General features: G+C 43.2%; 1 protein-coding gene across 2 annotated transcripts in view; it reads right to left on the bottom strand.

Moving 5' to 3' along the window:
- Positions 1-14,971, bottom strand: part of CDH13 (cadherin 13) — a 1,089,618-nt gene that overhangs the window by 567,452 nt on the left and 507,195 nt on the right. For both annotated transcript variants that reach the window (XM_078439088.2, XM_078439089.2), the window contains exon 4: positions 12,161-12,277. In XM_078439088.2, coding sequence (XP_078295214.1) covers positions 12,161-12,277 — 117 coding nt within the window. The remainder of the gene's footprint in view (positions 1-12,160; positions 12,278-14,971) is intronic.

Below are 14,971 nucleotides of genomic sequence, written 5' to 3'. Positions count from 1 at the left end.
GACGGACAGAGAATGCATCAGAGCAGGGACACGGTGGGTTCAAGCCTATCTCAGGTAGGAGTGAGTCAGGGGGTTGTTTCCTGAGATAGGCTGTTACATCAGCTCTTGACTGTTGGCTTCAAGTTTCATATAAGGTAACCATTGATTTTATGCACACGCGTGCACACACACACACACATATGTACACACACATATATACATACACACACGCTTGCATGCATACCTATCTAGGCAAAGATTTGTGAACGGTGGCAATCATAGCAATATGATTTACAACTAGGAGATGTTCAAGGGAAACCACTAAATGCCATGCACTGGGGATGGTCTAAGAGGTTTTTAACCATTTTGTCTAATGGACTCCTTTTGTAAATCATGTGGCATCTTTCCCCAGATAATATTTCAAGTGCAAAAACAAAAATCCTTTGGATTACCAAGGGAACTGATCTACCCACAGCCCCCCTCATGATCTGTGGACACTGCATTAAGAACCTCGGGCATTTAACAACGGCTGAGCCAATGGCACACCACATCACACAGCATTTCAAAATGCCATTGAAGGGGTGCCTGGGTGGCTCATTTGGTTAAGTGTCCAATTTCGGCTCCGGTCATGATCTCATGGTTTGTGGGTTTGAGCCCTGCATGGGGCTTTGTGCTGACAGTGCAGATCCTGCTTGGGTTTCTCTTTCTCTGTCCCTCTCCCACTTGTACTCTCTCTTTCTCTCTCAAAATAAATAAACTTAAAAAAAAAGAAGAAGAAACAAAATGCCATTGAAGAAGGACCTTTGAGGACATGAAAGATGTTTCTGAGATGTTGGTGAGTGGAAAGTCAGGGAGTACAGGATGGCCCTGTGTGGGTATTGCACGTTTAGGACAGAGCTTCTCGAATTGGGAGAACCAGCAGAACTGGGGTGTGCGTGCTAGAATGGTTAACTCCAAGGTTAACTCCCCACTCCGGACCCAGGGAAGCCACAGTCTGATGGGATGGGGCCTGGGCAGCTGTGCTTTCACAGATTTGTATGCACTTTAAAGACTGAGGGCCAGCAGTGATTATCTCAAACTATGGGGAAGGTGGTGGTGGGACTTGGGAGATGCTTATATTGTTACTGTTAAATATATGTTTTTTTCTTTAAAGTTTTTGATGAACATCTATTATTCTTATAATAAGAAAAAAATTATGAAAAAAACCCCAGATTTATTCCATGGCATGTTAGCAATGATTTCCAGATGCAAATAACAAAATAAAAGCACCACTTGTGAGGAATTTTAAGTTGTCAAATAAATGAACTAAAAATTGAGCAACATAGAGCCTGTGGATTGTGTATACTAATGCATAGCCAACATCAGCATTCAAAGAAGAAATTACTAAGAAGGAATGTATTTAGAATGAATTCGAGGCTAGAAGGCCAACAGTGAACACAGCTGTTGTGCATTTCTGAGCTGGCAGAAAAAAAAAAGAAAAAAAAAAGATTTCAAATCCAGAACCAGGAATAACTAAACTGAAATCACAAGGCACAGATCAGGCAGGATTTGTATTCACACCTGGGGACACATAGGGAAGGAGCTTCTGAGAGTCTGGTGGCCCACAAGTCTTGCGGGTACAAAATGAACCTACTCCCTAGAAGCCCAGCTCCACATCTAGCATCTAGCCTGTCCGTCCACCTGTGTATAATGTGCGGGTAGATCTATCTCCTCTGGGAGAACTTACCCCTTGCTTCACGGAAGGAAAGCACAGCAGCCCTGGTAAAGAGTGAACTTGAGGGAGGAGGGATAAAACAGGCCGCTCAGTTTTATGAAAAGTCTACTGACCCACAGTTAAACCCTCCGTGCAGGTGACTTCTTCAGCATCCTATGGAGGCATGATGTTCCCAGCTAAGAGGGGTCTTCCTTTTCCTCTACCTCCTCCCCTCCCCACCCAACACTCACCAAGGCTGCCCAGCACTTGCCTCGGTATCTTCTCTCCAGTCTCCCTGCCACTTCCAGGCCCAGGTGCCATGCACCGCCCACCTGGGCTGCTGTTACAGCTGCCATCCGTGCGCGCACACACACACACACACACACACACACACACACACCTCGCTTCTGGTTTTCTCAGCTTCCAGGTGTGACCCACCACAAGCTGATTTATCTTCCTAAAAGGCCAATCTGGTCATGTCATTCCTCGATTTATAACTGATATCTGCAGAATAAGGCGTGAACTCACTGGAGTTGGAGTTGTGTTTACGGTTCTTCATTTTCCAGCCCCTAATTCTTCCTCTAAATGTATTTGTCAGGGGCCCTTGTTGACCCAGCCCCATTCAATGATTCTTGGCTCTCCATGTACTGGATGCTCTCTCTGGGTTCTAGATGTTGCACCTATGATCTTATCACTGCCTGGAGAACTCTTTCTGGCCCAACTTCGCCTTGCCTGCTGGTATGCGACACGAGGGGGGTTCTCTTGGGAGCTGTGTCCTCTGCCTTCTCAGGTTCTCCACTGCTCCCTGTCACCATCTCATCTGCATGTTTACAGCTCTGTGTCTCCTCCAGTTGTGTGTTCCATGAGGGGGGAATCCATGGGCAGCAGCCAGCACAGTGCCTGGCACAGAGCAGTCACTCAATAAACATTTCTGAATGAATGGCTAAGTGAATGAATGAATGCACGAGCCTCAATTTTTCGGCCTAGGAGGAATATTTGCCTTCCCCAAAGACCTAAGCTGGGTCTGTTCTTCATCTCCTGATCCGAAACACCAGCATCTCCAATGAAACACCTACAGGCAGGACCATTTAAACTTGTACCAGAGGGCGTTTGTATCCAAGACCTTCCCCATTCCTGCTATTGGAGGCAGGACCAGCCCCACACTGAAGTCTCTCCCCATTGGGAGGACCCCATTGGGAAGCCAGGGCGAGCTCCAAGTTAGAAAAGGAAATAAAGGTGAGTTCTTCATCCATCCCCTCCCCCTTTTCAGAAAACCATGGATTGGCCTGTTTCTGTTGCCATCCAGCTCTGCCTCAAAACCTGGGGCTGCAAGTTTGACCACAAAAGGGCCAGTCCATTCCCCGCAGCGCCTTGGGCCCTGCTTCTTTGCCGCCCTTATCGACTGAGTCAGCCGTGGCCTCGTCGCTGAGAAAAACGAGCAGTGATATCTCTTAATTACACCAAAGTTAGCCTTTTCTGCTTTCATTTTTGTTCCTCGTGGTTCCTTTGAACAGGGTTGTCAGCAACATACCAACAACAACAAAAAGAGCGTGTTCTGAAGCCAGACGGTGGCTTTCCTTGCCGGGTGAAGAAAGCAGTTTTCTGCTTGTCAACACGTGGTCTTGTTAAACCAAGACATGACCTCCGGCCTTGACTCAGTGCACAAACATGCACATCAAATAACTGTGAGGTTAACCTCATTTCTCCGCACTTCACAGAGGATATTATCTCTCCCTTCCTCATTTTCCAGGTAGAACTGGAACAACTGTCACAGAATTTGTCAGCCTCAGGGAACTGACTTGACTTTTTTGTGCACAGGAGGAGAAGTGGGGCAAAGCTGAAAGGGTGCTGGTTCAAGGTCTGCTTCTCCTTTCCACCAGTGATGTGGTGTTAGACAAGGTTCTTAATGGGTTGCAAGGGGCAGAATTATCCAGAATGACCCCTCGTGCTCACCCTGGCCAAGAAACAGGTGACTTCAGGGCGAAATGGGTAGATGGGGAAGCCACCTCTCCAAGCTGGAGGTTCCACTCAAGTACAGATCCCCATTGGGCCAGGGCATTCGCTGGCCCATCCAGTGTCACATTCCATAGGTCCCAAGGTTAGCGGTAAGCTGGAGCTAGCTCCTACTTCTTGGTTGTTAAGTATTTAAGAAGCTTGAACATTGGTAGCTTGAAATTGGTCACTGTGGGAAGACTTACGCCAAAGAAAGTGGCAAACATTACTAATTAGGGCTTTCCTCACACCCGAGAGCTGGTTAACCAGCATATCACCGTCCAAGGCGTCTGGCTTTGAGCATCTGGAATCTTAGATAACCTCTATAAATCTGGGTACCTGTGCTCAGGCACCCCAAGAATTTGACTGTCTGTCCACTGACAAGGTTATAGTCAAGGTAGCTTAAGAAGGGAGAGTGATGTCAGCAGAGGGCCTCATCTGGCAAACCTGGACAATGTTCAGCTCTGCCCAGGCCTTGGCATAGCTCTCTGTAGGATGACAGGGAAAGGGGAGCAGTGATTCTCACCTTTGGCTGACCCTTGGCTTCTACGTGTTCTCTTTCTCCAATAAAGCCTATTCCTTAGCCCACACCATGTGCTGCTTTGAAATCTTTCCAGACCCCCCAGTGCATGGCAGGTGGTAGCGCAGAAGGAACCCAGCTTGCACAACACCTCAGTTTGTACCACAAGGAAACCGTCTTGCATGATACACTAGCCTCGATTCCTCAGTACAATAGGGATAGAACGCTGGTCTCTGAGAGTATGTGCGAGAGTCAGATGGCAATTCACATGAGCATGTTATGCAAACAGCAGAGACCTATGGGGACTCAACATCCACACATTATGGTACAGAGATCACTGATGGGCACTTAAGACTCCTAGATTCTGATATTCGTGCTACAGCTCTTTAAATGAGTCACCTTGGGCAAGTTGTCTCCTTTCTCTGATGTCAGTTTCCCCATCTGAGAAATGGGTGTAGTACTTTGTGGGGTTGTTGTAAGAACAAGGGGGGGGGCACCCAGGTTTGGCTTAGATGCTGACATTCATTAGATGTTGAAGATTCTAGTTGGATTTGAAAATCCTCAACTCTCCTGCCTCCAGGGTGCTAATTCAAGCTGAAATGCCAGATCCTTTAATGTTCACGAATAATTAAATATAAATTCAGTCTGAGGCCAAATGTACATAACAATAAAGCCTTGGGAATCTTTCACATTGAGAACTGAAGGGGTGATAAACCCAGGACTAAAAATATTGCTTCCTCCATAGGCTCGGATGCCTTTATTTGCTGGATGTATATCACGGAGGGCATTTTTGCATATATATGTATTTGGCAAACAACCAAAACAACTCAATTATGTTTTATCATTAATTAAACTTTGCAGAAAGAGGGCAACACTTGTTAATGGCGAATATATATTTTTACTAGACTTAGTTGAAATAAATTAAAATTAACTCTGCTCAGTTGTGAATAAAGTTAGTTTTGAGGTTCTTTATTTAAGTGGGTTTAAAATACCATACGTCTGAGCAAATATGGAAATACAAGCACTTTCTTTCTTCTCTCTCTCTCCTTCTCTCTTTCCCCTCCCCACCCCCCCCCCCCACACACACAATCCATCAACATCCAATCTATCACAATCTGCCAAAGATACAGATTTGACCTGACATAATGGTTGACTACCAACCAATTTATCTGGTATCCTCACTGCCATTGTGGAAAATTAAAATTTGTTAGAAATATCCAGACTGATCATATAACGGTCTATTAATTCCATTCTAACAACAAACCGGGCTGTGATCACTTTAATCAGGAACCAGTGAATGCCTTATCCAACCAGGCATAGACCTAACTAGAATTCAAGTCAAAGAATATTTGAGTCCTACTTTGTGTTAGGCAGTGGATTGAATCGCTACACTTGATGAATTATAGTTAACAGAAAGATAAGAAAAATACAAAAGAAACTATATTGCTTTCTCGAATGTGTTCTGTGTGAGCAAGGAGGTATAAACAATGTGTAAAGGAGGTCAAACAAAAAAACCCAAGGAAGAGACTGCATCAGAAACAGGCGTTAACCCAGCAGTGATCAATAGAAATATAATGTGAGCCACACAAATAATTTTAAACTCTCTGGTAGCCACATAAAAAAAAAGTAAAAAGAAACAAATGAGATTAATTTTAAGCATACCAAGATATCCAAAATTTTTTGATTTCAACATGACAAGAATATAAGGATTATTAATGAGATATTTTTCATGCTTTGTGTGTGGGGGTAATATGTTTGTGAAAACCTGTTTATATTACACTTACATATCAATTTAGATATTATATCTTCATGAAAAGTATTTGACCTGTACTTAGACTAAAATTTACAGTTGAAAAGGGAGATTTCTCATGCCAATACTGAATCAAATAGTTTTTAATTTTCAGTTAAAATTCATTAAAATTAGATAAAACTTAAAACTCCAGTTCCTCAGTTGCATTGGCCACATGTCAAGTGTTCAATAGCCACATGTGATTGGTCAGAGGCTACCATACTGGACAGTGTGGACAGAATTTTCTGCAAGGATGTAAATGTTCCACTGGACAGCGAAGCCTTGAATGTAAATGCATCAGCCCCCGGAGAGTGTGGATGAAGGGGCTGTGTCCCAGGAAGAGGAAAGAGTTCTAAGTCATGGAAATAGTAAAGGCATATGTATGAGTGGTGTTGCTGCATGTAGAAATAAATTATGCTATTCATCTCTGCAAGAAGTTTTAAATATTGAGTTTCTGGACATCTTGGGTCTTTTATATTCAAATTTCTCTTTTTTTCATGTTTATTTATTTTTGAGAGAGAGAGAGAGAGAGAGAGAGAGAGAGAGAGAGTGTGTGTAGGAGCAGGGGAGGGACAGAGAGAAGGAGACATAGAATCTGAAGCAGGCTCCAGGCTCTGAGCTGTCAGCACAGAGCCTGATGTGGGGCATGAACCTGTGAAACGGGAGATCATGACCTGAGCCAAAGTTGGAGGTTAGACTGACTGAGACACCCAGGCGCCCCCAAATTTCTCTCCTATACACTAGCCAGTGGTAAATTTTAGTTATTGAGTAAAACTCCTGGTTCTTTTTAAGAGGAGAAATTAGGGGCGCCTGGGTAGCTCAGTGAGTTAAGTGTCAGACTCTTAATTTCGGCTCAGGTCATGATCTCACAGTGCGTGAAATCGAGCCCTGCGTAGGGATCTGCGCTGACGGCATGGAGCCTGCTTGGGATTCTCTCTCTCCTTCTCTCTCTCTGTGCCTCTGACACCCCCATCACTCTCTCAAAATAAATAAATAAACGTATAAAAAATTTTTAAAAAGAGAAATTAAACTGCTGTAAATTTCTGAGAGGAGGCATGTAGTCAGACTTGAATAAAAACTGTGAAATCGTGGATTTGAAAAGGGGTGGAGGGCTGATGGTGACGACACAGAACGAGTCAGGCAGTAGGACGGGGCTAAGTCTATGTTTTTAGTAGGAGGGTGAGACTGAGCAGTGCTGGGGATCTAGGACCAGATTTGTGGCCCACACAGCTTGGCACCCATGTGTTCTCAAAGTGATGCAAATGGCTATTACGTGGAGTAAAACAAATTCAGTCCTGAGCCACTGGTTCCTTGGCACCTGTTTGCAAAGCTGGGCATAAATGGGAGGTACAGACTACGTGCATGTGGGGAGATCCCTACTAGACAGTATGCCCAGAACTCTGAGCAATATTTAGGAACTGCCATAAATTACCCTTGTGGATGATGTGCATTCATGACACAATCAAAGCAGAGTCCTGGTTGAGTGGTTTTCATGATTTGCTCTAATGATCTATGTTGATTCCCTTTACGAAAAGCACACGGTCCAATTACATATTTCTCCCGTCCTGGGTTAAAGATGTCCTTCTAAAGGCCCGTTCTACCAATTTATAGGGGATATAAAAAAAGGATTTTCAGTAAAATGTACTTTCATTGGTTTTGATGAAAAGGGTTTGTGATGAAACTAGAATCTCTAATAAGCATTTCATAAATGACTTGTCTTTCAAACTTAATATAAAACAGAATAAAATACGTCTCCCAAAGACCTCCTTGCTGCCCCACAGATTTAAAGTCCCCTGCTCTCAATCAATCAGGCCCAGGAACTCAAAAATCTCTAAAGAGGCAATCAAATATTTATCAGTGAAAGTTGGTAAAACTAAGAAATTATTTATGGCTCAAATTTTGAAATAGTCACACTTTGAAGGGGGAGGGAGAAAGCACCTGGTGGCAGCTACGCATTTCTCTTTAGGGCACACACTCCCGGATCTAGAGCTCAAAAACGGGAAGGAAGTCACAGGTTTGAGGGAGTATATTCGCAACTGGGTATTTAAGCCATTTTTCAGAAACACTGAGGGAGATGATGTTAAAGCTGTTTCCAAATTCCAATAAGTTAGCCACTTACCGACTAATTAATTATTTGGCAGATAAATAATGCATCAACCAAAACTTTGTCTAGCCCCCAGGGCTACCTGCAAAGCCTTTCTGTCAATACACAATTCTGCATGGCACAGCCTCAACTGAGAAAAATCTCCCCCAGAGAGTGGATTCACGGCAGCAACTTGCTTTTGATGTCTTTACCCTGAAGTGTGTGAGTCTCCTTTCTTTAAAAGGCATTTATGATAAAATACGACAAAAAAAAAAAAAAAGAAGAAAGAAAAGAAATAGGTACTTAGTCTCCATCCATCCTCTTGAAGTAAAAGACAAAAAATTATTTTTGAGTCAACACACCAATTCTTCTGTTTTATGATAATGTTGTATTTAGTTAAGCTTAATTTTCCTCCAACATTGTATTAGGAAATTTCCAAACAGAAGAAACGTTGAAAGAAATTTTCAGTGATCGACCTTATGCCCACCACCCAATTCTACCATTAACATTTTACTAAATTTGTTTTATCATATATCTATCCAATTACCCAGCCCTCTATCCATCCTACTTTTTTTCTTTGGTGCGCTTCAAATTCAAATAATTAAATTTAATTTTAATGTTGTTTTAAAGAGAGTAACTGTCAGCAAAGATATTTCATCCCATGTAAGAGAATTCTCAGATTGCACTTAGCGGGTTAAGGGCACAGACTGAGACCTCAAAGAGTTGGCTTGGAATTTGTTTCTGCTACTAACTGACTGTGTGACTTGGGACAGGTGACCGTCTCCCTCTGACTCTGCTTACTCTCACCCTGCACACTGGAGGATGACCCTCATGGGGTTGCTTGTATGAGAATTTAAGGTAATGGGTGAAAGGTGCTTATACTTCACAGCATTGGACAAATAATGTGTTTGTGATGATTTTTTTCTACTCCTCTATAATCCTGTGAGATTAAGGATCCTGTCTATTGCCTTTTGTCCTTAAATCCCCAGCCCCTAGCATGGTGCTTTGCAAATGCAGATGCAGAATGTGTGCTTAGTGATGCGGATTGGGTTGAATTTCAGAGATCTGCCCACCTGACACGCAGCGAGTATGTATTCATGGAGAGAAGCAAGCACAGTCCTCTCCAAAGGCATGAGACAAAAAAAAGTTCAGAAAATGAGGTGGGAGCAGAAGATGAGCCAGGGAAAATGTGGCCTGCAAACAAACGTATTTGTATTAAGTTTGGTGATGGAATGGAGTCCATCCGTGCCCTGTCCCCTTCCTTGGACCTCACCTTTTCAAGGCACACCAGCAGGCTTGCAACTGTCTCCCCCAGGCCTCAGAAAGCTGTCATGCTGGCACCCAGAACACAGGGAAGGCTGGATGTGCTGGAGAGTTTGTGCCTTTGTGAAAGATCCTCAACCAAAGGCAGATGGGGGTGGTCTGTAAATACCCCAGCCTTCTCCCCCGTGGAATGTGCTTTCCACCATTCCCTAGCACGTCCCCTGGGGATTGCACTGCAGTGACCTACAGTGGTAGTTGCCTTGATAAAGAGACCTTTCCGTTGGCTGTTTTCCTTCCCTGGATCACCTCCATTCCCCCCACTCCCCTCCCTTACCAGTATTCTCTTCACCTCCTACATAAACTAGTCGCATGTGAATTCTTGTCTCAGGGTCAGCTTCTGGGGGAAACCGAAGTGAGGCCAGCATCCTTATGTGTTCATAACCACAGTCTCTTCTTCATATGGCATTCTACACTCAAGTCTGATGTGCGATATTTATGCAGTTAGACTTGCCTGACTCAGAGAGTTTGAGTGGGCGAGGAGGACGTGTCTCCCTTCTCCCCACCTCCCCGGAACTCTCTGAAGATACCTATACACTGTCTCAGAGCTCAGCAGAGCATCCCTTGTTAGCTCCTGGTGTGGGGCTGATGACGGTGAGGCATAAGACATGAAGAAAAGGATAAGGTGAATGGATACAACCAAGCATGCACAGAGGGGAAAAAGTTCCTTTAAGGGTATAAAGAGCATGGAGAAACCAGTAATGTCCATCCAGGTATTCCCAACCAGGTGGTGCTGATATTATATTGTTGGTCCATCGCTACTCTGGAAGGAGGCCTGGTGTAGCTCAGGGGTTCTCAACCCTGGCTGCACCTCAGAATCGCCTGGGATTTAAAAGAAAACTGCTGATGCATGGTCCCCACTTCCTGACCAATTGAATGGATCTTGGGAGGCGGAGCCTGGCGAGTGTCTCTTAACTTCTCTAGGCAACTCTGATGCACAGTGAGGGCTGAGACCACCGGGCTTACGTAAACGTCTAAAGAGCAAGGATGCAACTGGTGTCTCTGAAATGGTTTGGGGGCAGAGTCTTGCAGCCTTGAGGAATCTGGTCCTTGGTGAGTGCCACTCTTGGCTTCAGGGACACTGACACAAGGGCCATCGCGGTGGTTAGGGCTGTCCACAGGGCAGGGCTCCTAAACCCCACCACCGCCCACTTGGAACAGCTCTGCTCCCCTTTGTCTCATGTCCCGGACCCTTGGCGAGGTTTTGCTTAAAGAAAGGCATCTTTGGCACAGCGGTAGCTTCAAATCTCAAATATGGTGATTACCAGGACACTGGATTATTGATGCCTCTAATTTCCAACAGAAATAGATTTCTAATGGTCCAAATTACCTTGACTTCTGGTCCAGGCCACCATATAACACCCCCTTTGGCAGATCTTTCTGTGCCCACTGCTCGTAACCACTCTGCTCCCACAAATCATTCCCTATGAGGCAGCCAGAGGGCCTTTCAGGGTGCGCACACACACGCACACGCACACACATACCCCAGGGAGAACCTCCAGTGGTCTCTTGCTGTGTATACAATGAAATTCCCACTTGCCATGGTGTCTGAAGCCACTGTGACAGTCCAGATTCTCTGACTTTAGCTCTTACCACTCTCTTCCCCACTCACACTGCAGCCATCCAGATGTTTTGCTCCTCAAATACGCCTCGTTCCTTCCCACCTCTAGACCTTTGCATGTGCAGTGCCCTCTGCTAAGAGCGCAGCTTCCCCAGATCTTGCTGCGGCTATCCTTTTCTCACCCCTCCAGTCTCCATTCAAACACCATGGTCTCAGACCAGCCTTGCCGGCCATGTACATGAACACTGCTGTTCCTCTACTCCCTGGCCTTGCCATTTACTCTCTTCCCGAAGAGCTGTTTCCGCTCCTCACAGAATTTATTATCCTCTGCAATTTTCTTGTTTGTTTATTTCCTCATTGAAATATAGCCTCCCCACTATAATAAAGCTCTATCACACTAGGGGCTTCTCTGCTGTTCACGCCAATATTCACCCAGTCCCAATCTTGAAGTCTGGCATATAACAAGTGCTCCTTATTTATGTAATGAATGAGTAAATAGTTCAATAGCATCCAGCCATTAAGGTCATTCACTGAACTAACCACCACTGTTCAAATTCCAGGATGACCCAAAAATACGAACTGGTTTACATTTGATTCTCCATGTTGACTTTCCTACAGGGAGAGAATGTGTTGATCAAGCAACACCAGTATTTCTGCCCATTTAACAGTGAAAATTTCTTCCTGGAAAAGTTATTCCTCTGATTCACGCGACAGTGTTTTCTGGGTCTGGCTAGTATGACTTAGTTCTTTGGATCTTAGTATGATCTTAGTTCTTTTTAGAGAGCTGACCCAGGGTGCCACTGGACTTACACATTTGAAAATTAGGATCTAAATTAGGCCACATATCATACTGCTATACTGGTATGGTATGGCATGTATAGTATAGAATCTGGCTGGTTGCCTGGACATTATTTTAAAAGCAATGAATCTATTAACCAGTGACATCTTCCTAACACAACTTTAGCGTGCTTGTATGACACATAGCTCTCCAAAGCATGATATTCAGAGGTATTATTATTATTGTTTTTATAAATTCCTTTTTTTGTTTGTTTGATGGCTTTTGTCATTCTTTTATTGGCAAAACCATCTGGTTTCCTATCATAGAGGAATAGAGGCCAACTTCAGGAGGCCACCAAGATGGTCACAGTCAGCTTGCCCTGTGTATGCTTTCCTCCTTATTAAAATGTGCCTTTGTCACTTCATTTGTATTTTGTATGACTTACCTTGCCAACATCTCTTGGGAAAGGCTGTCTCTGATTCTCTGGAATTAAAATGGGAGATACCACGATGGACCTCTTTTGTCTTGGGACAGGAGAAGTTCTTGCAAATTTAAATATATCCTAAAAGAGAAAAAACCCAAAATCAATCGACTAAATAGCCCCAGGAAAGGATGTATCACTCTGCTGTGAGATATGGTTCCTTTGTTGCGAAAGCATAGGGCTGTTTGGACATTGTTAATTTTATTCTATCAAACCTCATTAGCGTTAGCAAGTACATCGTTAGAATCATACTAAAGCTGACATCGTGATTCACAATGACTACCATTAAGCTCTTTAATCCCATCTTCTGAATTGTTCTATTCACAATGTCAGTCTTGATTTATACATCCTTCAGTGCTGGGATATTCCCGTTCTTAATCTGCCAAGTGAGGAGATTATGTACCTGATCACGAACCCCCAGAACCCACTGAATATAAAAGCTACTGGCCTCATGGCCAACTGCAAGGTGTTTGCACTCATAAATGCATAGGGAGGAAGGGGCAATTGCTAAATTCCACACTACGCCAGGCATTATGGAGACTCCTAGTCTATATTTTGTCAAGGAATATTTGTTACTATTAGTGGGCCAATTGTTGGAATGCACCACCCATGCACTACGCCCCCAACTTCAATGACTGGAACAACACTGTCAGGATTTCTGCCCTATCTGTAATTTAACTATTCAATGACATACATGTGTGCAAACCAGGAAACGTTGTGTCATAATTTTAAATAAAGACCGGTGTTGCTTTTCATAAGAAGTAGGAAACACATGAAAATAAACACACTGGAGACAAAAATGAGGGTATTCAGCTTGAACTGGAATCTCGGGGAAAATCAGCTCCTCTTTCTAAAAGGAAAATAAGCAAGGGGGTAGTGGGGCATTAAAGCGTTGTTAGCACCAAGCTGAGACTTTCCCCTTGATCTGATCAGAAGACTGAAAGTGGAACATCATTTTCAGTATATAAACCAATCTCATTCAATGCCAGTACTAGCTGAAGTTATGTTATATATCATCCAAATCGTCTTGAACTTTGGATGACAAGTTCCTACCAAAGTGCGGCAAATGGTATTTAAATAGCATCATTGATCCACACTCCACAAAACGATGTGTATATTTGCGTGTGTGTGTGTGTGTGTGTGTGTGTGTGTGTGTGGTGTGTGTATGTAGTTTTAAAGAAAAATCTATATAAGAAAAGTCAAACAGGAAACAAGATCAGCTAAGGCTAAGAAAGCTTCTATGATCTTTCTCTAGATTTTGGTGGCAGTGTAATCTCATGGTTCTCTTGTGGAACACAATCGGGCAATAATTATTTATCAGGAATCTTATACATGTTCATACCCCTTCACTCAGTGATATCACTCCTAGGAATACATTCAAATGCTAAATTCAAAAGGAGAATAAACCTATATGCAGGCAAGTGTTCACCAGACATTATTTATAAAGGGTAAACATGGCAAACAACTTAGACATTCAACTGCAAGACAAGGTTGAATTTGGGTCCATTAGCAAGAGACACTCTTAGATGGTTACCAGTAATGTAGGTGCAAAGACCATGTTCTAACCTCTAATACCACATTTGACTGCTTCCATAATCACCACCATAGACTACATACAATCTCTTAAGTGGGCATTAGGCAACGTGCTGGGCACTTTACATGTGTTCACTCTAATATTTGCAATTAATATCTCTAGTAAATCTTGGTCTTCCTCAAACAATGAGGAATATCAAGTTTATAGAGGTGGCGGGGCTTGTTCAATTCACCTAGCTAGTAGAGGGAATATCTAGGATAAAATGTGTAGGGAAACACAGAATGCAAATATTGGGCATCTTCTCTTCTTATATAAACATGGAAGAATGATGTTTAAAATCTCAATGCATGAGTGCAAATAAAACTGGTCTCTGGGAAGACAAAATAATTAATATTCAGGTAAAGACAGAAAACTAGAGTGTGTATATGTAATGGAGAAAAAGTTAGAGGGGTTAAAACAACAACAAATCCACCCACCCAACCAACTACCACCAACAAAATAACCCGGCCTAACCAAGCAAAAGACAGGCTAGAAAAAGAGAAAATGAAGTAGACAATAATAAGACAATGAAAAACACAGTGGATTATATTCACAGAACACTGACATATAACATCTGGGAAGATTCTGCTGGTTTACTAGGGAGTACCAAAAGAATAGAAAATATGTAAAATATGTACAACATATGAATCTCATTTACAATAAAAAGAATCTTGAGGTTCAGATGAGAGAATGTCTCAGAAAGCCCTCTTAAAAGATTTAAAGTCCTATGCAAATATAAAGAATAGGTGATTTGGCTCTGTGAACAGCAAAAGTAGGCTTTAGTTCATTATGAGAATATATGCGAAAATGTGTCTAAAGTAATGAAAAAGCACACTGTGTCGTCAATAACAAACTTTCCGTTGTTTGTAATAAAGGCTTTATTTGGGTTTGCAGGTCTGTGAATGGGTGATATTTTTGTTCTCATGAGTACTTAAGAGGTCAGGCCCCTGAGTCCCCATTCCCACATCTGGTGTCCTCCTAGCTTATTATTAGCAAGCCAAGCCTGAAGTGGCCAGTCCATTTCCCCAACTCTCAAAGCAGCCCAGAGCTTAGCAACAAGCACAGCTATGTCAGCCCTTGGGTCAAAAATGCCTAAGAAAAGAAGCAGGAAGCTCTGAGCTCAAGATGGCAAAGTGCACGTAGAAGGGAACAGGGTAGAAGGTGGGAATGACTGATTTTAGAGATGTCTCCATGTGCACCGG

The sequence above is a fragment of the Panthera onca genome, chromosome E2, assembly GCF_046562875.1.
Source record: "Panthera onca isolate mPanOnc1 chromosome E2, mPanOnc1 haplotype 2, whole genome shotgun sequence".
NCBI classification, from domain to species: Eukaryota; Metazoa; Chordata; class Mammalia; order Carnivora; family Felidae; genus Panthera; species Panthera onca.
The sequence above is the reverse complement of the archived record's forward strand: the minus strand, read 5'-3'. Positions and strand labels throughout refer to the sequence as shown.